General features: G+C 41.3%; 1 protein-coding gene across 2 annotated transcripts in view; it reads right to left on the bottom strand.

Moving 5' to 3' along the window:
* Nucleotides 1-24,276, bottom strand: part of LOC128743388 (uncharacterized) — a 63,106-nt gene extending 38,830 nt beyond the window's left edge. For both annotated transcript variants that reach the window (XM_053839951.1, XM_053839950.1), the window contains exon 1: nt 22,672-24,276. In XM_053839951.1, coding sequence (XP_053695926.1) covers nt 22,672-24,276 — 1,605 coding nt within the window. The remainder of the gene's footprint in view (nt 1-22,671) is intronic.
* Between the last annotated feature and the right edge of the window lie 767 nt (nt 24,277-25,043).

Genomic DNA, 25,043 nt, shown 5'->3' with positions numbered 1-25,043 from the left:
AGTGACACGTTCGCCATTTAAGCCACTCATCACGATCTTGCATCATTCATCACAAAGCCTGACATCATCGTCATCATCATCATCATCATCACCGACAAGCATAATTCTACTGTTTCCGCGACTCAAGGTCAATCGAACACCATTAGAGCGAGCGTCCGATACGTCGACTTCGAAACTTTTACAACTAAATATGAACGAAAGCCGGAGGTAATGTTAGCGGTCATATTGTTTTAGTCCCTGATATCAACCGGACTACCGGAGGTTAGTCGAACTTCACCGCTGATCGCGTTCCGGATGAATAAAACATGTGCGTTACGAACGATTTAATTCCTCGATTAATGCAATCGCACAAAAGACCTCGCGACTCGAAGAGCAGCAGACACTCTGCAAGTGTGCCGGCAGATGGAACCCACCGGGGCGTGGTAACCATGCTGCTTTTTTGCTGCTTCATGTACCGCGTGTCGTGAGAGAGTCGCGACAATGGCAAATCTGCTGGTTTAGAAAGACAGCCGTTGCGAAACCTTTCGCGAGGTGACACACCAACCAACAAGCTTACCGAGCAGCTCCGTTCGTCGGATTTCGTCTACGTCAGTAGTCGCGCTTCTACCGCGGAAATGTATGCGGTCATCAAGAATTTTATGGCTATGGAAACAAACCGTCCATCCACTCATCATGATGGTGTATGATGCGGGTTCACTAACATATAGGCTTTCTTCGGCGATAGACAACAGATAGTGGGTAAGTGAGTGCAGCTACAGCGGCAGACAAGGCAAAAGCTTGAGTTCACCACTACCACTACCAGCAGTGGGATTGGTATCCAAACGGACTGTTAAGCCGGCTTTTGGTTGTAATTTTTGCATTTCTTGAGAGCTGCATTCGTCAGTGGCATAACAGGCGAAATAAAAAAAAGCAGTAACAAAAATGCAAAAAAAACTTGCATTACACCTTGCACCAGCTAAGAGGAGCTATGAACTCACCCACAAGTCTATGTGGTACTGAAATATTACACTCAATTACATAAACTTTGCTCATCTGTTGCCATAAGAAAATTGCGGTTGATAACGTCAGTATTGGGAAGGTAACTGTACCTTTTCATTTGTGTTGTCATTAAGATGGATAAGACCATTATTGTTCATCTTGCCAAACTCTACTTTAATGAAGTTTGGAATAAGAATAACCACAGTACAAGGTGTGAAATGGCCAGCGACCCCTGCTTTAGCCCACAATTATGAAGTTAAAGAAAATTCGTGGTGAACAACAATGACGTTAAGACATTGACGATTACTCAAACGGTTATGTAACGAGCTCTGTCTAAAAAGTTGTAAGACCTTTAATGTTCAAAAGTGACTGTAAGATTTCAGTCTCGCAAATTAATTCATATTGGTCGAATATGAATTCCCCTTGTGGTGTGCCCCAAGGTCTAGTGTTAGGTCTTGTACTGTTCGCTTTATATATTAATAATCTACCATCACATTTACATAGCTGCAGAATTCACCTTTTTGCTGATGACAAGGAACTTTACTTTGACGTTTCGAACTTTCCGAAACAAGAAACGAAATGAAACTCTGGTTATAATCGCAGAATGGCCACAGAAAGTTTTTCTCAAACTTAATGCTTCTCAGACTCAAGCCATTTACTTGTCGAGGAGCAAACTAACTGAAGTGAAACCTGGCAACTTCCAAATAGACTATTAGGAAATGGTATCAGGTTTTGGTAGTGCTCCACGTAATTTGGAGTAGGATTCCTTTGTACTACAAGAGCGTAGTAAAATACAGTGGACTCTCGGAAAAGTTAACTCTCTGAAAAGTTAATTGTTCAGAAAAGTTAAGCGAATATCAGCTCTCATGCAACGCTCTAAAAGTTAATTTTCGCCTTAACTTTTCTGAGAGTTTGAACTTATTGGTTGTCCAAGCGTTCGTCCACACTCACGTGTTTTACCTTCTATCTTTATTTATCATTTTTCGGTTTATTGTCGCCCTTCCACAGTTTCATACAGAGTCGCACCATAACTGGGATTAAATTAAACTCTTATACTGGACAGTTCCAACAATAGTTCAATACGGGCACATAGTTACTTCAGGATTATTGATAACATACTGGAAAAGCGCAAACTCTGATTGAATTTTAAATGCAAAAGAAGGAACTAAAAATAAGCGCGAACTGACTACGAAAAAACAAAAGTAAACTAGTGAACCGACTATTTTAAACTTACTGAAAGGAACTAATTATTATTTCATAAAGATCTTACCACATATTTCTTTTAATTAGAACTTCTAAATACATAAAAATGTGTATCCCATATCCTGGAATGCATCTTACGCCTTTGTATTTATCATTTTCAATGATTTTTAGGACTACTCAGAAAAGTTAATATTTCGGAAAAGTTAATCGACCCATTCTCCAATCGATTAACTTTTCCGAGAGTCCACTGTATATGCAACGCTTTGCTGTCTTCGTCGATATGCATCCTTATTTAACTCAAGAATACATTTAATGCTCTTCAAATCACTTATTTTACCTCACTTAATGACTTGCCCTTAGCTAAATATTGGCGTACGCTCCCGGTAGATTGAAAGTTTCTCTTAACTACTGTGTTGAATTCACATTCGATTTTAATCGAATATCCAAGTGTGATTCACTTGCAGTACGAGCTGATTGGACAACCCGGAAGGGGTGTTACAAAAACGCGCGAGCATCTTAAGTCACACTCCACGATTCATTGTTATTTCTTTAGACAAGCAACTTTGGTCTGATATTTGCAATTCAAAACGATGTTTTCGTTCGTTGAGAAAGTAACGAAGCTGTTCGAGAACCAGTATCTTCAATTTTCAACGACGCAGGTATTTTACCAGAATATCGTCATGAGAAATCCTGTGATAAATCATACCACATTCCCAATATTTAACGAAAAAATCGAAAAAGTATAATTAAATTTATATTTTTATGTTTTGTGCACACACACACAAACATTTCGAGTCGGTGAGTTGGTCAGTGGTGCATTGTTTAGGGTGAAGGCTTAGAAATGATAAAAAGTAGGTTTTTTGTTCACCTTACTTAAGACTGTATCAGATTCGCGTGTTTTTATTCTAGACTCCATTGCGTCAATTTTCCAAGCTTCCTTTGCGATATATCTTGTAGCTTTAAATTGTTCCATAACTTTTTGAATCAACCAAGATTTTGGTAGCATCGACAAAATTAGAAGATTTTCTCTACTTGAGATTTCCTTCCATTTTCTCCGTACTCGTAGTCTGTCTGTCTGTCTGTCGGTATGTTCCTTATAGACTCGGAAACTACTGAACCGAACGGCATGAAAATTTGCATGCAAGGGTTTTTGAGGCCAAGGAAGGTTCTTATGATAGTTAGAGACCCCTCCAATCCCTAAGATGGGGGGCTCCCATACAAATTTAACACAAATTTCTGCATAACTAATCAAGCAAATGGAACCAAATTTGGCAAGTGGGTGTTTTTGGAAGCAAGAATTTTTTCTATGGTGGATTAAGACCCGTCCCCTCTTTAGTATGGGAATCATGACTCCCCCCTTCAAGAATACAAATACAAATTTCCTCTCATCTCGAGAACTAATCAACTCCAAAAACTTCCGTCGGTTGTTTATTTGTTTTCTTAGGCTTCTATTACTTTCCTTTAGTTGAGTCCGAAGGAGCGATAGCGAGTAAGGGGAGGATTACCCCTGCGAAATGAAACTTTCCACGAAAAAGTTTTCCGTAAAATGGTACATTCCGCGTAAGGTTTTTCGCGGAATGGTATTCGGCGAAATGTTATACAATCACGGAGAATATTTAAATTCTATCTGCTCTGTTTTACCTGGCTAAGCGACGGGGGCGGAGGGAGGGTGGGATTTGTTTGCTACTTTACTCTGAGAATAAATTCCAAATTTGTGTTAAACTACCCTTGCTTTCATAGTTACGTAACTGCCAAAATAAATCATCTAAGGATGAGCTCCGCAGAACCTTGCAAAACTCGAGATTGTGACAAAGGTCATCCGAGATTCACGATTGATGTACAACACAGTTTAATTTGTGGCAATACGAAGTTTGTCGGGTTAGCTAGTTTATCTATACCTATAAACATGGATTTCTGTCTGTCTATCTGTCGGTATGTTCCTTATAGAATCGAAAACTACTAAACCGTCGGCGTGAAAATTTGCATGAGGGGTTTTTGGGGCTGGGGAAGGTTCTTATGATAGTTACAGACTCCTCCCTGCCCTAAGGGGGAGGGGGGCTCCCATACCAATGAAACACAAATTTCTGCATAACTAGAGAACTAATCAAACACTTGAAACCAAATTTGGCAGGTGGGCCTTTCAGGGGGCAGAAATTTTTGCTATGGTGAATAATGACAGATGGACATGCCTAGTATAGCTATAGCCACGTGGTATAAGGATAGCTCTTTAGCTGGTACGACTAAATAAACAAAACATTCGTAATCAATTCTGGAATAGAGGCGTTAGCAAGCATCAAGTGTGATTTCTCACTGTATTGACTTGAAATCTGGAGATTAATGCGGCAATGCACAAATTTTATAATCCATTACCTAAGTTTTCACATGAGACTTCAGTTTCGATGGGATTCTAATAGAATTTCGATGCAAACTGTTGAACCTGAGAGGTGGTTGCACGATTTCAAAACTCATTTTACGTTCAGGATAGCAAATTCGTGTAGGTTGACATAAGGGAAGTAATTCGTGACCTTTTGGGACAGGGAGACCTTGTCACTGTTTTTCAGAAATGGAAACGAATTAAATCGCAAGTGTATACAGTGGTCGTCCCAGCCCTGGGAAGCAAAAATATGCTTACACGTGATCGGTTGAGTTATCAATCATGACAATGGTTGACGTGTATGCATTTATCAATAGTGAATGTTTAAAAATAAAATTTTTTCACTATATTGTTCAATTCACACAAAGATTATTGATCGACTGATGATAACTTATTACGAATTGGTTGAGAAATTACTAGAGTTATTACCGCTTAAAACCTAACCACTTTTAGTGACAACAATTCTACCACAATTTTGCTGCCCATAAATGCATAACAGTCCCATCTGACTTTTCACCACTTTTGAGATAAACCTGGGAATGATCTTTAAATTAACTGTTCTTTCAATATTTCAAACAAAAAAGTTATGTTTGTTCCCAAGATGTTGAAAAAACATATCAAACTATGTCAGTCCCATATTACAAATGAACGCATAACAGTCACAGTAGTAAATATATATCAATAAGCATCTGTTTTTGGGAAATGCCTGGACCGATTCGCCTGTAGCAAGTACCAAACGGAAGATTTTATGGCCTAGAAGAACACTATTGAGGAGAATTTGGATCGGATGTACGATTCCGAAGTTATAGTGGGAACAAGTTCCGGAATATATGGGACTTGAACATAGAAGCACCTTGAATCACAACAAACCCATCATCTGACACCTATAAATACACTGATTTGCAAATCTAGACTATTGGTAGTCGTATAAAGTGTTCAAGACGCCATTGACCACATCTAAACATGTCCGTGAATGTTCCGGATTGCTCTACGGGGATCAGTTTCTGAATTTAACTAAAATACAACATGTGACATCTCTAAGTCAGTACTCGAAATTGCAAAACTAGTTTGAAATAGTTCATTTGTTGTCACATATAGTGTCCAGGTTCACATTTGTCATACTCGGACACATTCTGGGAGTGTTCAGGATACACAGGAAAGCGACCAGCTTCTGAGTCAAACAAACCCCATCATGCAACCTCGCTATAAACTCAATGTAACAAATTACAATAAAAAGGAGAAAAGGCCAGGAAGAGATTTGAGTCAAAAAGGACATTTTGAACAATTGAATTGAACGAGCACGTGAATTATCAAAACAACGACACGTGGTCTTGAGAATACTGCCGAGTCACCGACAATGCAAGGATCAAGGCATGCTGTGCCTGTGACTGTTATGCGTTTATTCTTGCTTATTCAAGCACAAATAAACGCATATCAGTAACTTCGGCAGTTTTTCTAAATTTTGGAACAAATTTTAGGTCACTTGTGCACAAATTGTTTGTAAAAGTATTCTGTTATGTACATTCAAGTGATTTTATGACGATTTGGACGATTTGTTTCCAAAATCGATTCAATATTAAAGAAAAATTGTCGTGGCTTCAACAGCGCTTTTCGTAGTTGCACGATTTTGCAGATGTGAGTCACATGTGACTGTCTTCCATTTATGGGCAGTTTGGATAGTAAGTAGACCATCGATACAAACGATCGCACGGAGTGAAAGGTTTTGCACTTTTACAACGTGATTTACTTTCAAAATTTCACATGGGCTTAGGTAGAATGACATCAAATAACTCCCAAGTCTCACCTATTGGAAGTGGGGAAGCCCTGTCATTTTTTCCGAAACGGAACATATCGAAACTGCTGGTGTATAAAATCATTGTCAAGGGTCTGAGGAGCAAAAGAGTATAGTTTTTCATATTAAACTAAGGAAAATATTATACTATCAAAAAAATTTCACAATCAAATATTATTGAAGTCGTAGACAAATTTCTGATTAACTTATAGATTGATTAATGCTAATATCTTTCGTTAAATAAGTAGAACAAGGTGAACAAGTTATTAACATTCAAAACCTGACCGCTTTTTGGTCCCCATACCAAGGTTTTAAAATTATAACTAAACCAGATTACTATTGAAGCACTCGTTGATTTGCCAAACATTTCGTAAAACACAAAAGAAATAATATATCCAAAGGGCTACAAAACCTGCAGCACCACGCCATCGAATGTGGTGGAAAAACAATCGGTAAAACAGTTCAATCCAAGGTGAGTTAAAATAGGTGATCTAGTTTTCACAGTTTGTAGAAGAGAAGTGCGCGGAACGATTGGTTAGCAACCATCGACGTTGTTTATACATTCAACAGTTTCCGCATTGAAAATTTCGGTGGTCGTCAAGAGTAACCCAGCGGGGGTGAAAAACAAATTTGAACATCAGAAAACCTCTCTTGACTAACCTTGGTTCAATCATTGAACTAACAGAAATGAGCCTACTTCCCGAAGAATAACAAAGTTTACCCACTTCTGTGTGCACTCACACACTTGGCACCCATACATAGCAACACCTCGCCAGTAGCGATATACCTCGTCCCATCAATACTGAGATAGCCGTGCCCAAAAGCACTTACTACCGGTGAACGGTGTTTGCTCTGCGTACGTCAAAAGCCGCATACTGGCGAGGCACGGCGGTGATCTCGCTCGGTAGGGTAAAGTGGCCGCAAGCTGCCACTGGCTGGAGCAGAGCGCACCACAGTAATTGTGCTAGTAGTGGTGGTGCCTTTGTACGGCGAGCGCATTTTATGACTTTGACACTTCAACCCACCGTAGGCATGCGCAAAGCGGAACATCCCTTCGACTGTGGATGTGAAACACCTCTACCCGTCTTAGCTCGCACATCATTTCAAATTCCAGACCAAAAGAAAAATATCTACTTCTGGCTGGCTGGAGGCATGACCAACACTAGCTAAGCTATCACCACTAGGGGCGAGCTGAATCTGACTCTAAATCGTTTGCAAGGTGGTTGACTGACTGAGAACGGTACCTTGCAGAGGGTCAACCACTTGTTATTTTCAACATAGAGAACAATTAATTTCATATAAAATGAATAATGTTTGCGAACAGTTCTGTTCAAGGGAGAAATAATACAACTTCTCAGGAAATGCTTATTTAGTAGAGGTATCATTTCATCGGGACGGGATTGCCTTCTTGCTGCTGTAGTTGTGTGAATTTTGCTACCATCGAAAAATTCCAATTTATATCTTCGTTCACCTTCTTGTCCAAAAATGGTGCATGCAAGGACGTAAGCGAACAAAATTTTATGCTGCTGTCTGCTGATGGCATTGGCTGGCTGCTGTTTTGACAGAAAGCTCCCGTGCACAAACACCATAGCAAAACAACGTACTTTTTCGTGATAGCACTCAGCCTGTTATCTATTCCCTGAATTAATCACTTCTATTTTTATTCATGCTGATCAAATATATAGTTTTCATTTATTGTTTGCATTAAACTGGTTGCCAAATCAACCTTCGACAGGCTTTATTAACTGTCCACTTACTTCCTCTCGTCGCATGACCTCAGCTTGCAGCTTTTTGTGGAATTCCTCGCATTCGTCCTTGTACTTCTCCATCTCCTCCTTGGTCTGTCGCATCTTCTTTTTCAACACATCCAATAGGGTGCCACTTTGTTGCAGATTCGCAGCCATGATTCTTCTATTTGTATTTTTCTTATTCGACTTATTTAGACGTAAGAACTAAAAACTTATGCTAACTGGAATTTTTTCTCGAATTCCGTGCTAAGCTGGCAGAGGAACACAGTTGTTGCACAATTTATTTTAATGGAACTAGAAATACAGAAACATATTTTCGGCACTCGTAAGAAGTTTAATCCGCAAACTTCTCACGAATGAAAATTCCAACTAACAAACACACTAGCGCACTAATATCACTTGCACATGTTCAGCAAGTCAGAACTAAACAATTTTAGCTTGCAAACCCAACTTTTAAACCCCACTGAAATCTTTAATAGATAATATTCACTAAATCAATCACGAAATAACATAAATTTTCATATCCAAGTTGGCTGCCAAACAGGGTAACGAAACTTGATCCCACAGCCCTTCCCAATTCCTAAAGCACACTACGTTGCACAGATATGTCACATTCGCCAACCGGTTCTAGTAATCCAAATCGCAGCTATATTTTCTACTAATAAACACCTAAATTAACGGCAATTTTTGAAGAAAAAAACTGCATCTACAGCTAAAGTGCCACAAAAAGCAATAATCCTAGGGGCAGTGGTTAGAATGGCCACGGTAGAAACACCACTTCACACGGTAGGCACAGTACTCACTTCGCCAACAACTACTACAATACTGAACGGCGAGCCACACATCATGAACCGGGACCGTTCGTAACGTAGCATAGCACATTCGAATGGCAAGATGGCGACGCGCCCAATCGGCAGCGATGCCGTTTTTCCGGAATTTAGTATGTTGTCCAGCTCCAACATATAGGTTTTATTTACTTTGCCGATAAAAATGTTTTTAAAAATATATTTCATCAAAAAATAAGCACAAAGATTGAATGAAAAATTCAACATTTGTGCGATTTTCAAGTATCTATTAAGTTAAAGTAGTAATTACATCTCAAAGTTTTATTGATCTGACATCGATGCTGTACAACCGAAACCATTGCGATAGTTGTATGAGTTACGCTTACTGTTAATGCCGCTGGTACGGGAAACCTTTGCAACTACATGCAGAGATACTTGAAACTGTTTCAAGCTCGTCTGCGGTTCATACCTTGCAACACTCCCTTCGCACATCGTGTCAAAATAAGCACACACTCAGGTAAAACAACTCCGTCGCCGACCGGCCGAGCGCAAGCAGCCTCAAATTTGCGGCGACGGCACTAATCCTTAAAAGGACATAATTACCTGTGGCCCCCATTCGTTGTACACGATCATAAATTGGTCGAATGTTCTTGACCTACTCTCGCGCCGCGATGATAATGGTTGATGACGGTTGATGCCCACCTGATTCGTACGACAGCCCGCTGTGAGGCAGGAGTTCGTCGCTAGGCGAGCGTTCATTCAAACTTTTGAAAGCCTTTCATTCGCTTTTTTTTTTGCAAAGAAACGGTTGGATGGTGAGTCACTCGCGGCAATACGACCAGAGTTGCCAGTTGGCATATCTGAAATTAAATTCCAAGTTTCAGGTGCATTGCAACTACAGAGACTATAGATTACAGAGGCGCCGAGACACTCAAAATCCGCTAAATTTTGAAACAAAACTGTTGAACCTGAGAGGTGGTTGCACGTTTTAATAACTCATTTTACGTTCAGGATATCAAATTCGTGTAGGCTGACATAAGGGAAGTAATTCGTGACCTTTTGGGACAGGACAGGGGGACCTTGTCACGTGTATACAATGGTCGTCCCAGACCTGGGAAGTAAAAATAAGCTTACTCGTGATCGGTTGAGTTATCATTCATGACAACGGTTGACGTGTATGCATTTATCAATATAGTGAATATTTAAAAATAAATTGTTTTCACTATATTGTTCAATGCACACAAAGATTATTGATCGACTGATGATAATTTATTACGAATTGGTTGAGAAATTACTGAGTTATAACCGCTTAAAACCTAACCACTTTTAGTGACAACAACAATTCTACAACAATTTTAAATAGTAAGTAGACCATCGATACAAACGATCGCACGGAGTTTAAGGTTGTGCACTTTTACAACATGATTTACTTTCAAGATTTCACATGGGCTTAGGTAGAATGACATCAAATAACTCCCAAGTCTCAACCTATTGGAAGTGGGGAAGCCCTGTCATTTTTTCCGAAGCGGAACATATCGAAACTGGTGTATAAAAGTGTTTTTTGTTAGATTATAGTCACTTTAACAGCTTATGTCATTCGTGACTGTGTATAAAAGTTGGTAGATAATAACTAGTCCTACAAAAGTCCCATATGTACTATTGACAAATTTTGCTCGGCTGGGACGGTACAGTCAAATGAATCAAAATTGAGTCAAAGTGATCGAACCATCCCTGTTAACGTTTCTAGCGCGAAACAGACACGTAACGGCCGAAAACCAGTAAAATTTGTTTTTCGATTTTGTCGTTGTTTTTTGGTTGATTTTTACATAAAGAAAATAATGGCGCAGGTATATAAAAGCAAGAATTTATTTGGCTTTCACGATTAAACTTTGAGTTAAACGCTTAAATACAGGAAACTTTCGGAAAAGTTCACTCTCAGAAAAGTTAACTAAGTTAAGTTAATTTGTTTGGACAAGTTAAGCGAATTTCAGCTCTCGTGCAACACTTTAAAGAGTTAACTTTTTCTCAACTTTTCTGAGCGTTTGAATTCGCTGGATGTCTTAGCGTTTGTTCACACACGTGCGATTACCTTTCTTGTTTATTTTTCAATCTTTAGATTCACTGTCGCTATTCCACAGTTTTATGCAAAGTCGAATCATATCCGAGATTAAATTAAACTCTTGTTGCAGTCGCTTGCAAGTACAGTTTGATACAGACAGTTACTTAAGATACAGTTACTTAAGGATCCTTGGTAACATACTGAAAACGTAACACACACACAAAAGCAAAACCATGGGTATAAACGTCCTGTTGAGAACTTGGCCCTTCTTTATTGGCAGACTTCGCAGCCGGCTATTAGTACAGGACAATTACGTGGCTACCGCAACGATCCTACTGACGCTATAGCAATACCTCCCAGCCGAGATTCAAACATACGACGACAGGCTTGTTAGGCCAGCATCGTTCTCCGAAGCTAACTGGGCAGCACACAAGTTCATGTTGAATTTAAAATTTAAAAAAATGGATTCGATTAACTTTTTTCGAGATTCCACTGTATTTGTGCTTTTTTGTTTTTTTGTTTTTGTTTTTTGACCCTCTTGAGTTTTCATGAAACCCACCTCGGTGGGACAAAAGCTTTATTAAACATTTATAATAGCCTAATTTTATTCAATGCATTTTTATTTTTTTTACTGCTCTGACTCATACTGCTACATGTCGACAAAAAAATGGATGGTCATGGCATCCCTGCTTGCCACTGTGCAATAGTTTGACGAGACCCATTCTTCACACTACCGTAGAATTCAGTACGATACAGTTGAACACAAGCTGAAACTGGAGAACGCACACATTCAATTGAACAAACAAACACAAACAAAGAAATGAATGGTAGCTTCCAGCGTTTGAACTAACACACATGTTAACAAAATAACTATCTGACTTCGTCACTGGGTGGGTGGGCACTGGAATTCATGCGTTTCATGCTATGATGAACAACGTGAGAGAATCGGAAGGGGACTTTTATGTTTATTGTTCTCGAGGACTAGGGGAGAAATGTGTTCGAAATGCATTTTGATAAAAAAGCAACTAAGCCATAATCAACTGATACTTACTTAGTAAAAAATGAATAATTAATTTCGAGTTCAAAATTTTTAAAGCTCACATCTGAATACTTTCCTAATTATTCAATCTTTTCATTCAAATGGGTGAATAACAAAAACATGACGACGGAACCAACAATAGAATCAGAACACCTGTAAAAGGGTGGCGCTTCCGTTTCAGTTGAGTTCCTCCGTTCCCGCGTTGGCCCATATGCCATGCTGTTAGAAAAGCGACATGCAGGTTTTCCCCTCGCGGAGTTTTTTTTTAACACAGGAAGATCTATACGACAACGTTCAATATAGCATTGTTTTCAATGCTCACCGAAGACCTCCTATCATCATTGTAGTATGCAGTAGGCTATGCCACACCACGCAACGCACGAATCTCGATTCAATGATCGTGCCATCAACAGTAAAGCGAAGTTCAAATAAATTAAATTTATGCACGTATGCGAGAACATGGCGCAAAGTATGCTAAAGTACCCCCGGGCGCAGGCCGGATTGGGCCAGCAGAAGAGCGGTGCACGTTTTTCAACCGAGCGACCACGCGTCGCAGTCCAATGAATCCGAGCGAAGCGCGCGACCTATTCAGCGGGCATTCGTCGTGATCGATCTGTCAGCTATTGACGGATGATTGAACCAATAAGAACGGTCAGGCTGCAATGTGTTCAGCCAACCTAGTGTTTTGGACCTATGGTGAATACATAGTTCCAATGTTAAATTATGACTCGGATAACAGAGGCCAAGAATTTCCGATTAAATTATTTTTGTAATAAACTGAATTAATAATATTGCAGCCAAACTTGTACGAAAGGAAGCGAACGTTCAAACAACGATGCACCTTCGATAAATGTATAGCACGAGCGTCCATATGGCGCCATCGAAAATAAAACTTTACTCTGTCGAGCTCTCTACGAACCAGCCGATGCCCTTGACCCCCTCAAAAACCTGGGACCTTTTCGAGACTTGACGCGCCGTGGCGCCATCGAGTAGCGCTCGGTTTGCATCGACCAATTCGCTCGCTATAATGAACAAATGCACAATCAAGCTATAACCCCCCCACGGTGGGGTGGCTGTCATCCCCTTCCGGTGGTGTTAATGCACACCACCGAGAGCCGATCTCCTGCCTGTCCGACGTACATTTATGTGTTTAGTATGGAACCGTTGTGACATTGTAGACGTCGTCGTCATCGCCACCGATGTCCGAGCGACCGCCAGTCAGGGTCGATTAGTTCACAAGAGGAAAACGAAGGGAAAAAACAACTCCTTAAAAGGAGAAAATCACACCGGTAGTGGTAGATACGTTGCTAGCAGATGGTGGAATTAAAAAACACACAAATGTGAGATATGTATATCACGGTCGCACTCGAGTTTACTTCCAGCCTGTAACTTCAATCACGTTAAGCTGTTTGGTAAAGGTTGCCACAGCCGCCCATAACCGGCTCGCTTGGCTAGGCTAGTTATATGCCATGATATTCATAACAGCGCAAAACTAGTTGCAGGTATAGACAAGCGCGCAGCATCGCAAAGAACTGCCTATCTCTAGCTATGTATATGTTTGCAAAGAAATGATGTATGGATTAACATCGGCTCAGTGCCATGCGAAAACGAAGTTAACCCGACGCAGCATGGCGCCCTAGTGAACCATATATGCGGCAGGGGTTGCATTGCAGTGAGTCATTAGGTCAACCAAGCCCGAAGCTGTAACGAAATCCTAATTGCTAATAAACAGCAATTATCGGTTCAATATAATTTTCAGGTTCTAATGTGCTGCTATATTAAATCACATGGAAGATAAACCGTCAAAGATGAAAACAGTTCCTACATCCACAATTATTTTAATATTAATAAATTAAATGTACAATTTTATTTTTCGACTATGCTTTACAAAAATGTGCAACAGAAATGAAATTATCTGTTGCCTTTGTATTGCTTTTTCTGACAACCAGTTGGCGCTCGTGACAGCTAAAAGACTGACGTTACGTACGGAGTCGCTTAATTAAATAGCAAATTAAACGTATTAAATGAAGCAATGAATAAATCCATTAAAAATTTCCAACTAGGTTTTCAATGGATTCATTTTCTGATCCCAAAAATGTAATCCCCGAAAAGTCATTCTTGGTGTGACTATTTTTAGATCCCAAGCACCACCTCGGGCAGAGAGAACCACCGAAAATCCGTGCGAATTCGGCATGTGCAATGTCGTCAGCGGCGAAAGCACTCTTATTTCCGCCGCGCTGGATCGACGGTACTCGTTTACACAACAAGCATGAATTATTCATTCCAGATGCATACCGGGCAGCTTCTTGCCGGCCTGGCTCAGCTGTTCCGTGGCGTGCTACCGTGCAAAGGCGAGGTACCAGGGCACGGTTTTACTTCGATTGTGACAGAACATCGGACCAGAGTCGTGCGAAAAAAATTTGCTTATCAAACGCCCAGAGGGCCAATGGAAATATGTTGAGTAGTTCTTTGAATTAGAAAATCGGTCTAGGTGACTATTCTGCCCCGAAAATGTACATCTTAGTGTAGATTCTTACGGATTCCGGGTAAACGGGCATACATATTTCAAACTTCTAAAATCGCAAATTAGAATCAACGAGGTAACCGAATGTCTGAGCTGTTTTGAATTGTGACTTGAATAAGAAATCAGTCCATTAAAATGTGCTCCATTCTTTCAGGCGTTAAACTTTCTCACAGTTTACTCGCACTCAAGAAATTCGCAGATAGAAGATGTTCGATAATAAAAAGCAGGTTTCCGTGTTTTGCACTGGCGTACAACGCCGACGATGCGATGGTTCGCATTTTTTCAAACGTCGACGTTCTCGTGAACAAGAGAAACCGCAGTCCAAAGGCTGAGGTCGGTTCGGTCGCCACTTGAGCCGCACCCGTCCTGCTGCAGCTGCTGGTGCCGCTGGCTGGCGCGCGTTTAGGCCCGGGTTTGTGCTAGGTTATCCGCTAAGCTACCGGCAAAAGGCCGTGAGGAATTAATTATTGCATTATAGCGTACGTATAAATATTTACACGATTTTCTCTCGTATCGCACCTTTGGTTTGGGTTTATCCATAGAACAGTGGCACCAGCAGAGCAGCAGTAGCGCACTGCAGAAGCGAAGAGTGGAGAACCGAACCGTTACACAAAACCGGGCTGTTTGGTAACTGAACTGAACAGAAACCATGAGGTTTGAAGGAAAAACAACAAAAAAAAAAGGAAAATCTAAGCACACCGCAATGTGCGCAAAGTGCACTACTTGACTGCCCCAGCCAGCAGAGATAGATAGTATTGTTAGTCGGAATGTAGGTACCTACAATGGCGGAGGGCGAAATGGCTTTTGATATTCAAACAGAAAAATCGAATAATGGCTGCATTGTCTTCGGACGGGTTTGACTGATTTGTGAGGATGGATTCCATTTATGCCTTCGAGTGAAATTAAACGAGGTATTAAATATGCTCATTTCTCTAAGTTTGGCAGAAAATTTACATGCTTATTCAAAATGTCCAAATGCGTCATTGCACACCACCCATTTGACCTACTAAATAATGGCCTTTTTTGAACATCAATACTTTTCTTAATCCCATAATTACATTAATCGGTAATTTGTTGCTTGAATTACTCACAAGGATGTTGAGACGAATTTGACTTCATAAAGAACCTAGTGTTTAGACGACAAATCAACTTATTTTACAAGACAGGTTTTTTTTATCGTCACTTTAACAGCTTAGGTCATTCGTGACTTCCGCGGGGTTGGGATTTGAACCCGGGTCCTCGGCGTGAATGCTAACCTCTACTCCGGGATTGACCCCAGACAGGATTTTTGTCACCTTTAGTCGGAATTGGCCGGAAGAATATTTCTTCATGATGAGAGCTTTCTGGTAAAAATTTAAGTACTATGTGGTTTGATTTTTTGGAAAACATCAAGGATAGAATTTTAAAATGAATCACTGCCCAATTAAAAAGTCACATTTAAATTTCAAACCATTTCTTTTTTTAGCATAATTTCAGCCAATTTTAATGCTCCAAATGAAATGTTGTATGAAAAAAATCATGACCATTTACATGCGTTGGATCGACGAACAATAGAGAATTAATGTTATTGAATTAATGTTATAATGTCAATGTCGTTAAATTTATCTGTGTGTCATATCATTTGGTTGAAAGTTAGTTTGAAATATATCAAAATTCTTCTGGCACATTCTCTGCTTAACGTCACGGATTTTCTCCGACTAGCGATAGTTTCTTCTCCATAGGTTCCCCAAATTTCCGCCAAACTCAAATATCACTATAGATTCTGGAATTTTCGATAGAAATTTGTGCTTTTCGTTTCAAATTAAGTGCACATCTTTGAGAAATAATAAGGCATGAATTGGTCACTATTACCCGTTCGGAGAGCTGATTCGAAAAATTAGAAACCTCGAAAAAAAACTATGCGTCTTTTGAAACGATCAGCGAATCACTCTACTTTTTTACATCAAAAGCCCAGAAATAATGGTCCGCATACGAACGGAGAGAGCAACATCTGGAGAGTACAGCCGGTGAGGTAAAACTTGCTGTTTCAGAGTTTCAAACACGGTCTAGGTAAAGGTACAGATGTGTAAATGAAGGACCCGTTGATCCATCCACTTAAGTTACAGGATCTTAATGGTACCAGCCCGGATCGAACAACCTTAAGGGACATCGGGTAACCAACCGTGGTGGAAACCAATGTCGACTGCTGATAGGTAACGAGGCACTAGGACCCGACAACGTCGCCTTCAATTGCATAGCGTCGCTTAACAATGAAGCAGTGAAGCTTCAGTTTCAACAGTATCATGATCGCTTCAGTTTCAAACTGGTTTCAGTCAGCGTCAGCGGCACTGGCTTCACTTCACCATGACTATCGGTTTCAACTTTTCATTTGTACTTTTCTATCAAATATTCAGAAAAAGGCCAGCAACTATGAATGCAAATGAATTGAATTTTAGTAACATTTCCTACAATGCAACGCATACTAAAGTTAACCTTGTCAATGTCGACAAATCGTGCCTGACTTTCTGTCGTCGTCAATTGAAACAACCACCAACTTCAACTGAAGCTTGCTTGAAACGTTCTTTTCAACAAGTGAAGCAAGTCACTTCATGTATGAAGCGAAGGTAAGAGAAAGACAATTTCATTTATCTGTTTCGACGATGCCTGACCCTGGGAGGCACTGATGCGAATGAGTGTTGGCTCGAGGAATAGCCTTGCCAGCCTTGTACGTTTGCTTCTATGTTCTCCCTCCCTTTAATCCATCCATTGAGCCTCTACACTCCATGTTAGGAACGGATCACAACAGCGTCTGACCCGGAATTGCTGGTTGAGCTACGGGACCTGTTGTTTCGGAAGGCCAAGATGATAACCACCTCACGAAACTCGGGAGCGTGGCCCTAGTAAGGCAATCTATCTAAATATAAAACTCCAGAATTTCATAGGTAGTGACAGAGTGCTGCTTGCCCAGCTAGAAACTTAAGCTAGAAGTTAAGCGTTCTGGTACTACAAGAGGTCTGTGGTTAAAACCAGTAGATGTGGAATGCGGTGGCAAAACCCAACTTTACCACGAAGGTAGACATGACGTCGAGAATGAAGCAGGAAGGACGGTACGATACTGTTCGCCACAGAACCACTAACATCGTGATCAGGGATACCTGCTATAGTCGGCACACCGACACACGAACGAGCACGGCCAGTGGTTATACTCGAACATCTTTGCCACAGAGACCGGTGCTAGATGACGCAGTCCTAAGTCTCCAAATTACTGGTTTTAGACGGCGAATGCCATCAAGCGACAGTGTGGACCAAGAGGAGACTTACCTGAGCATTGCCCTCAGTGAGACTTTGGCCAAGTATCGATACGCGGAACAAGCTCACAACGATCATGAGGAGGAAAAAGCACCGGAAGATGAACAGAGATGGTAGAGGCACTAGAATTCGCCAATTTTATAGTGAGAAAACAAGGAGCCGCCTTCCGCCTTCATTTAGTGTTCCGGATCCCGATCTTCACTAGATCCGTCGAGATATCGTACTCAGAAGACTAAAAAACCTGTATAACTAAACCAATATGATAAGTAGCCACTAGTTACGGTACTTAATTGGGTATGAAATGGGGAAGGCAAATGAGCGTCCAATATAGCTCTAGCCATCCCAAGCCCCTACCTAGCGCCTCCACGTGGCCATACCTGGTAATGCTCTATTGAGTAGCCAAGCTAGGAGGTGCGTTGCTGGGTGGTTCCCGGCTGCCTGGTCTCAAAACCGCGGTTTTGGGCAGACGGCGGAGCCACACGGCCTAGCTAATAGGTAAGCCTAATAAGTTATTTTAATTATTTTTTTCGTTTTAGCTTATGAAGCATCTCCTGCTATATAGTAAAAACTGGCCAAAACGAGTTTTAATACTGCACATGGATACCAGAATGAAAAATTAAATTAACTTTTAAAAATTAAAATTAAATAAGAAGCATCTATGGAACCCAAAGGACGCTACTCTATTCCATACGAAGGACTGCTGGTGAGATTGTTCTATTTTTATCATTTATACCACATTTCATCTTAATATCATATCATATATTAACAGTATTATTATTGATATCATAAATGTGGAAGGCTGGATGACGGAGTGGATTGCCAACCTGAATCCTTAAGGTCTGAAGCAAATATGGCACTTCTCAATTCAAAACAAACAAATCATCACGTGGGTTAAAGTTGGTATAGCGAAATTGATTATTACATGGAAGGATCCTAATGCTGGAAGGCGACTCTTATAACCCCGGAATGCGCACAAGTGCCTCTGCTTGTGGGTCCGCCCAATCCCTTTTGGCCCTTCTATAACAGCATTAGTGTGAAATTCATTTGATAATCAAATTTGGATCTACTGTAATTCTACCCACATACATTGGCAAGTCCTTGAAATGATGGTGGCTTTCCCCTACTACTACTACTACTAGTTACGGTACTTAATTGGTGAACTTCCAGATTTTGGAGAAAAAACTTTCGAAAAAATGAATGTATAAGCAAATTGTGAATCTACAGAAAAAAACTTCTCAATGCCGCCTACAAGGTGCTCTCCATAATCTTGTTACGACGCCTATCCCGACGCCTATAGGAAGTTCGTAGAACAATACCAAGCGGGTTTTTATTTTGGAGACTATGGGTAAGATTTTGCTACTCCGAAACATCAATCCGAAATGTTGGGAATGCAATAAGCCCACACATCATCACTTATTAACTTTGGACGAACACTGACGAGGATTGGGATAAAACTTAATGCGTTGAACTTAATATGGAGGTTGAGTTTAGATATTTGGAATCTCTGATCACCACCGACAATAAACACGAGTGAGGATCAACGACATAATGAAGCTGGAATTCGGCCTAGTTTGCGATCTGCCAAATTTTTCACATTAGGAGCATACACCGCCAACAAAATACGTATGAACAAAATACGAGTATGAAACCGGAAAGCACCTAGGAAGAAACAACCAAGTCGAATGGCAACAGCTGTGGCGGATAATGCACAAGTACGGATTTCTGTTTAAACTAATGCGACTGATCAAAGCTACTCTCGAACGAGTGTGTGCTCGAGTCCCCTTAAATAGCTTTGGTCATCCTGGAAATACTTTAATTTGTAACGACTAACCCAACGACTGTTACTAAATTATCATCTATGAGGGCAGCGCTTGGAACGAGAGGTCTGCGCTTCCTTCCTTCCGTTTGATTTCAAGGAGCTAAATTGCATTTTGTATCATTTCTGGTTCCAATTTGTTCTTTGAAATTCTCTTTGCTGTACATACCGCGTAGTTGTCCTGGCCATTGACAAATAAAACGTTAAATTAAAGTAATCGTCATTTTCCAGAATGCTTTCAAGAATTGGCTGCGTTAGTTTGAGAACGAACGAAAGTACTATTCGTACACTCAATCTTGAACAGCAATTTTCATCAATTTTAATGCAGCGTATGATACAGTCAAACAGCTAAGGCAGATGATGCACAAGTACGGATTTCTGTTTAAACTAATGCGACTGATCAAAGCTACTCTCGAATGAGTAATCTGCTCGAGTCCCTTTGAATCACAGAGGCTTGCGACAAGGGAATAAACTACCGTGTATTGTATTTGACATATTTTCCGCTGACATATTTTAACATCGTCCGCCGTCCGGGTATCGAAACGAGAGGTAAGATTGTCAACAACTTGCAAGTTTCACAGATGAGTTCGAAAAGAAACTTCGGGACGACGGAGATAATCTAGGTCAGAGTAAAAACGAAGGCTCCTAGCTTAAAATTTAGAAAGAAAATCACTACAACTGGTTGCACATTCGTTTCGTGGCGATAAATTGGTTCTTCCGATGCAGGTAACACGAAAACAGAGTAGGCCCAATAATTAGAAACATACCGAAAATACCATCCAATGCCCTATGAAAGAAAAAAAAGCTGCAAAGAAAATAACGTTCGACTTCCATCAATTGTTAAGCGTAGAGCGAATGAAACCAATCGACACATCCTAGCTGTTTCGATAAGAAAATAAACAATCTACTAAGATCGTTCATAAGACAGAGCACTTAACGAGGACTAAAACTAACACAGAACCGAGTATACTCGTCTATTGATCCCATCTGGTGATAGAGTTATTAAAATCTGTCAACCGGGTTGATTTAAAATGTCTTAATCTACTGAATAATTTTCCTAAGCACAGTGAATTTTTATTACGAGAAACTCAAAGTATTCAAGATGAAGTTAACAATCTGCAGCGAAGGTATTTGGGGCCGGCAAAGTTGGTACTATTTTATAGTTAACATAAAATTGGTTACTCTTTGTTCCTGTCTTTGAGGGTTATTTGTCCAGATTCGTGACGTACAACCCAAGGTAGCAAAAGCCCAAACGGATGTTACTGACTGTACAATTGCAATAAGGTAATACTAAATCCAGGAACTTGGAAACTGCTTGACGGTTGTTATCTTATCAGCATTTGCACTTTCTTTTTCTTCCACTCATGACAATACTCATCTGGCAGGTAAACCCCTGTGCATGTTCTATTTAAAAAAATATCAGGTAAATTTTGTCAAGACCTTGAGTTTTCTTTTAAACGTCCTTTAGGTGTAATCTGTTTGTGCTTGGAAAAGTGTATTCTAAAGTATTTTTAGAACCACTTGTTAAAAATGAAACCAAAAAATTGGTCGGTAATTGTCGTAAGTGAATATGCTTTTGCAGACAGACAAAACTCACAACTCACGAACAGTTTAAAGCAGGAAAATAGCTTTTCCTTATTCCCTTTGCCTTCATAATTAACTCTTCCGAAGTGTATACCTAATTAACAAAATTTACGCTGTGTAGAAATGGCCTAATCTAAACCCTATCTCAGCCGATGTGTTATTTTCATCGCCACAAGAGCACAATCTATCCGTATGGCCTTCCGTTCGGATTGTCTACGTCTCTAGAGTACCGCAAAGCTGTCGATGATCTCATCATAAGCCAATTAGTAGCGCATTCTTCACGCGCAGCTACATATGTACATGCCCGCTGCAGCACGGACGGCGCGCAATCATTTCTCTGTAAACAAAAGCAACCGAAATATTACTTGCTAATACCGGGACAATTTTATGCAGTTTTCCCTACCGCGCTCGATACGATAGTTTTTTTCTCTCCTCTGTCTCGGCAAACCCCACCTAACTAAATCAATTTCAATTTTGATATTTCTATTTCTAGCGATAAGACTGAGTGATTGTCTCGAGGCAGACAACCAGCGAGCAAACATCGAAATAAAAAATGCAAAGAAAAAACATAAATTACACAACCTTCCCCTCGTTGTTTGTTCGTGGCTGGCAGCGGAGACCTGGTTTTACTTTACCCTACCGCAGCGCAAAAATTTTACGGCGTCTTAAAGTTTTTCTGTGATAAAAGAAAAACGCTTTTCATTACCACCACCCACCCGCCATAAAGTGATGATTACGCATCTAGTCTACACAGTGAAAGGGTAGGGTGGGTACGCACTTTGCCACTTCCTCGAACCGAGGAACCGAAAGCCTAAACAAAGCATGCCACGGTCACACAAAGCACACATCATAGTTGACCGATGTGCAAAGGAAAAATCTAGGTCTTTGTTATTGCACAGCATCGCGATCGCACGTTGTTGCGAGTACGGGAAATTTTCACGAATAAACAAACCGATTCACAGGGCACACCGAAGAAAACCCCATCCGGCTCGCTTGCCTGCTGCTTGTATCGCGACGACGACGTCGCGAGATGAATAAAATCAAGCGTGCACTCATACTTCTTCGACCGTTCGTCTTGTTTTTCTCGTTTCTTTTCTGGGACGATCAGTTCAGTGCACACCGATTTTTGCTGTTTTCTTCACATTTTCGGGTGGGTTTATGTGGGTTGAAAAATGTACCGTTCTGCCACAATCTGGCGTTCGCGAGGAAAGGCATTTTGATTTTTTTTTTTGGAAAATTTCCTCTCGCTAAAAATAAAACCATTCTGCTGCTATAATCTGCCTTGGCTTTGCTCACTCTCTCGCATTTGCAGGCCGATTTAGGTTTGTGCACCGATTTGTTGCTTAAGCTGACTAACTTCAGTTACTTTTGCGCACCGAACAATTTAAATTTCTTATATTAAATATGAAGGTATACAACCGCTAAATTATGGAAAAATCGCGGAATAATGCAATAGACAAGTGAAAATATGTGATATTTACCCGTTTCAGCTGTGTCTTCATGATGTTGTGCAGCTCATTCCGGATGATGTTGAACTTCATCATTGTGTCCGAGCTGAAAATGGATCGTCCGAAAGCCAGTCCCGGATAGTCGGCGCATCTTTTCTGCCTCCGATGTTCCCGCTCGGCTATGACTTCCGTCCGCTCGCTGGTGCAGCGTAGTTTCGCCCACTCGGCCGCATCCGGATCGTTGTCATCACCCAAGCCGCTATCGGTGCCACCACCGTCACACGGTGCCCCATCGCCCGATGCACGTTCCCGTTGTGCCGCCTTGGACCCATCGGCCGTCGTACGGATTTTCTTCCGCTGCTTTCCGGTGCTGCTACTGCCGCCAACCGTTCCGTCGGAATTTTTGGAAGATTTCTTACTACTACTAGATTTTTTCCTGCTAACACTAGCGTTGCTGGAATCATCCGAGGACGGACTCTTTTTGCTACGTTTCAGTTTTTTGCTGATTTGCTTGACTAGCTCCTGGCCGCTGCTCACCTCGTCCAGCTTTATTACCAGCGGTTCCCCACTAGCAGCACTGCCACCTCCGTCATCATCGTCGTCGTCTATTACTATTACATTGCTGGTAGTGCTATTGCTTAGATCGCTACTAACTAAACTATTGCTGTTGCTTTGTTGCAGTTGTTGTTGTTGTTGATCAACCAACTCATCACTTGGCTCTGTCAACCGTTCGTCACCCTCCACAATGATATCGATGGGATCGAGAAACGGTTCCTCTTCCGCATTGAGATCCTGGCCCAGATTGCTGCTATTATTATTTACAACATCGTCGTCATTGTTGCTGCTTACCATTTCGTCGTCATTATCAGCATCGATTAGCATTGGTGTTTGTTGTTTTTCTTTCTCCTCATCCGCCCCCGCTCGGATGACATTTTGCAACGGATTAGCATTTTCGTCGCTACAGATGATTATGTCTGTGTTTACCGTACCGTTGCCAATCAGCAGTGACGACGATGACGAACTGCTGCTAATACTTCCTCCTTCTCCTCGGACTCCGGTTACGCCCGTCGAAAATAGCACGGCAGGTAGATTTGCTCCACCGTCGAAGGCACCTCTAAGCGCTGCAATCACGTCCTCCGCTGGTACATTCGATTTCCGGCTGCCCCCGAATCGGGGGTGATGCTGATGACCTCGTTTTCTACCCGTACCAGCTCCTCCACCAGATGGAACGGGATTATTTTCGCACATTTTATCAGAAGCACCACCATCGGCCAAACTTGCCGAACTCGTCGATCGTCGTCGTACTTGTTCTTGTTTTTTACTTGCTGCTGTCACTGACACTGAGCTACGCCTGCCAGTTGCTGGTCTCGCTGCTCGGTGGCGTTTCGTTTTCGCCGAGTTTGCTCGTACCGTTTTCGCCTCCGTCAGCTCGACGCTGCCACAGTTGATCGGCACTAGTGCTGCTCTCTCATGGCCAGCACCGGATTTACCATTTGATATTACCGCTGCACGATTTCGTGCATGTCGTGTTTTTCTCGCACGTCTACCACCGGCATTACCTCCGCTGGGAACACGCTTTTTACTAGTGAAGCAACTGCAACCACGTTTCCTGTTTCCATACGATATCACGCCGATCATTCTCCAGTCGGCATAAGTAAACTATCGTTTTCCACTACTGGCAGAACCTGTTTTGTTTTGTACTTTCTGCGCCAATACACACACTGTCTGTAGTTTCCAATTTCCAATCAAATGCAATTATCGGTTGCCACTTAGTGTTTCTCCCTTGGCCGTGAGGAAACAGAACAAAATGCGGTTTTCACTGCATCCCGGCTCTTCCAACAGTGTGCCGGATAGTGTACTCATGTCATGAATGAAACTCCGTACCGATCTCGTGGGACCAGCCGTGAGCCGTATTCTTATAGTTCTTGTTCTTCTTCCCGCTGACCCTCGTCGACGAAAAATTTTCGTTCGTGAATCGCATCCACCACCCCCGCTATGTGATGTCTTCGTCGGCCGCCACGCCATACAACCACAGCAGCCAATAACACCGATAAACCGTTTTATAAAATTAGACGATGATTAGTTCTGCCGATCCCTAGCGAACTCAGCTAGTTTCGGCATGAAAGTCCGCTTAGTCATGACGGACAAACCATTCTAGGAACAACATGCTTCCATGCCGATTCCTCATTGGCGTTTGTAGTTACAATAGAACTCAAGTCATGCTACGAGGTAGAGAAATTTTCACATATTACACGCGCATGTCCCGAAAAGACGTCAAACATGACGCCATATTTAATGCCGATCTGATCCTGCGCACCAGCGCGCACGATCCTAAAAATAGTTTCAAACCTTAGTTCGAATCATTCCTGTAAGCTACAGGTACATCTTAAATAATTCGTTTTTAC

Source organism: Sabethes cyaneus, chromosome 3 (assembly GCF_943734655.1).
Source record: "Sabethes cyaneus chromosome 3, idSabCyanKW18_F2, whole genome shotgun sequence".
Taxonomy (NCBI): domain Eukaryota; kingdom Metazoa; phylum Arthropoda; class Insecta; order Diptera; family Culicidae; genus Sabethes; species Sabethes cyaneus.
This window is presented reverse-complemented; position numbering and strand designations above follow the sequence as displayed.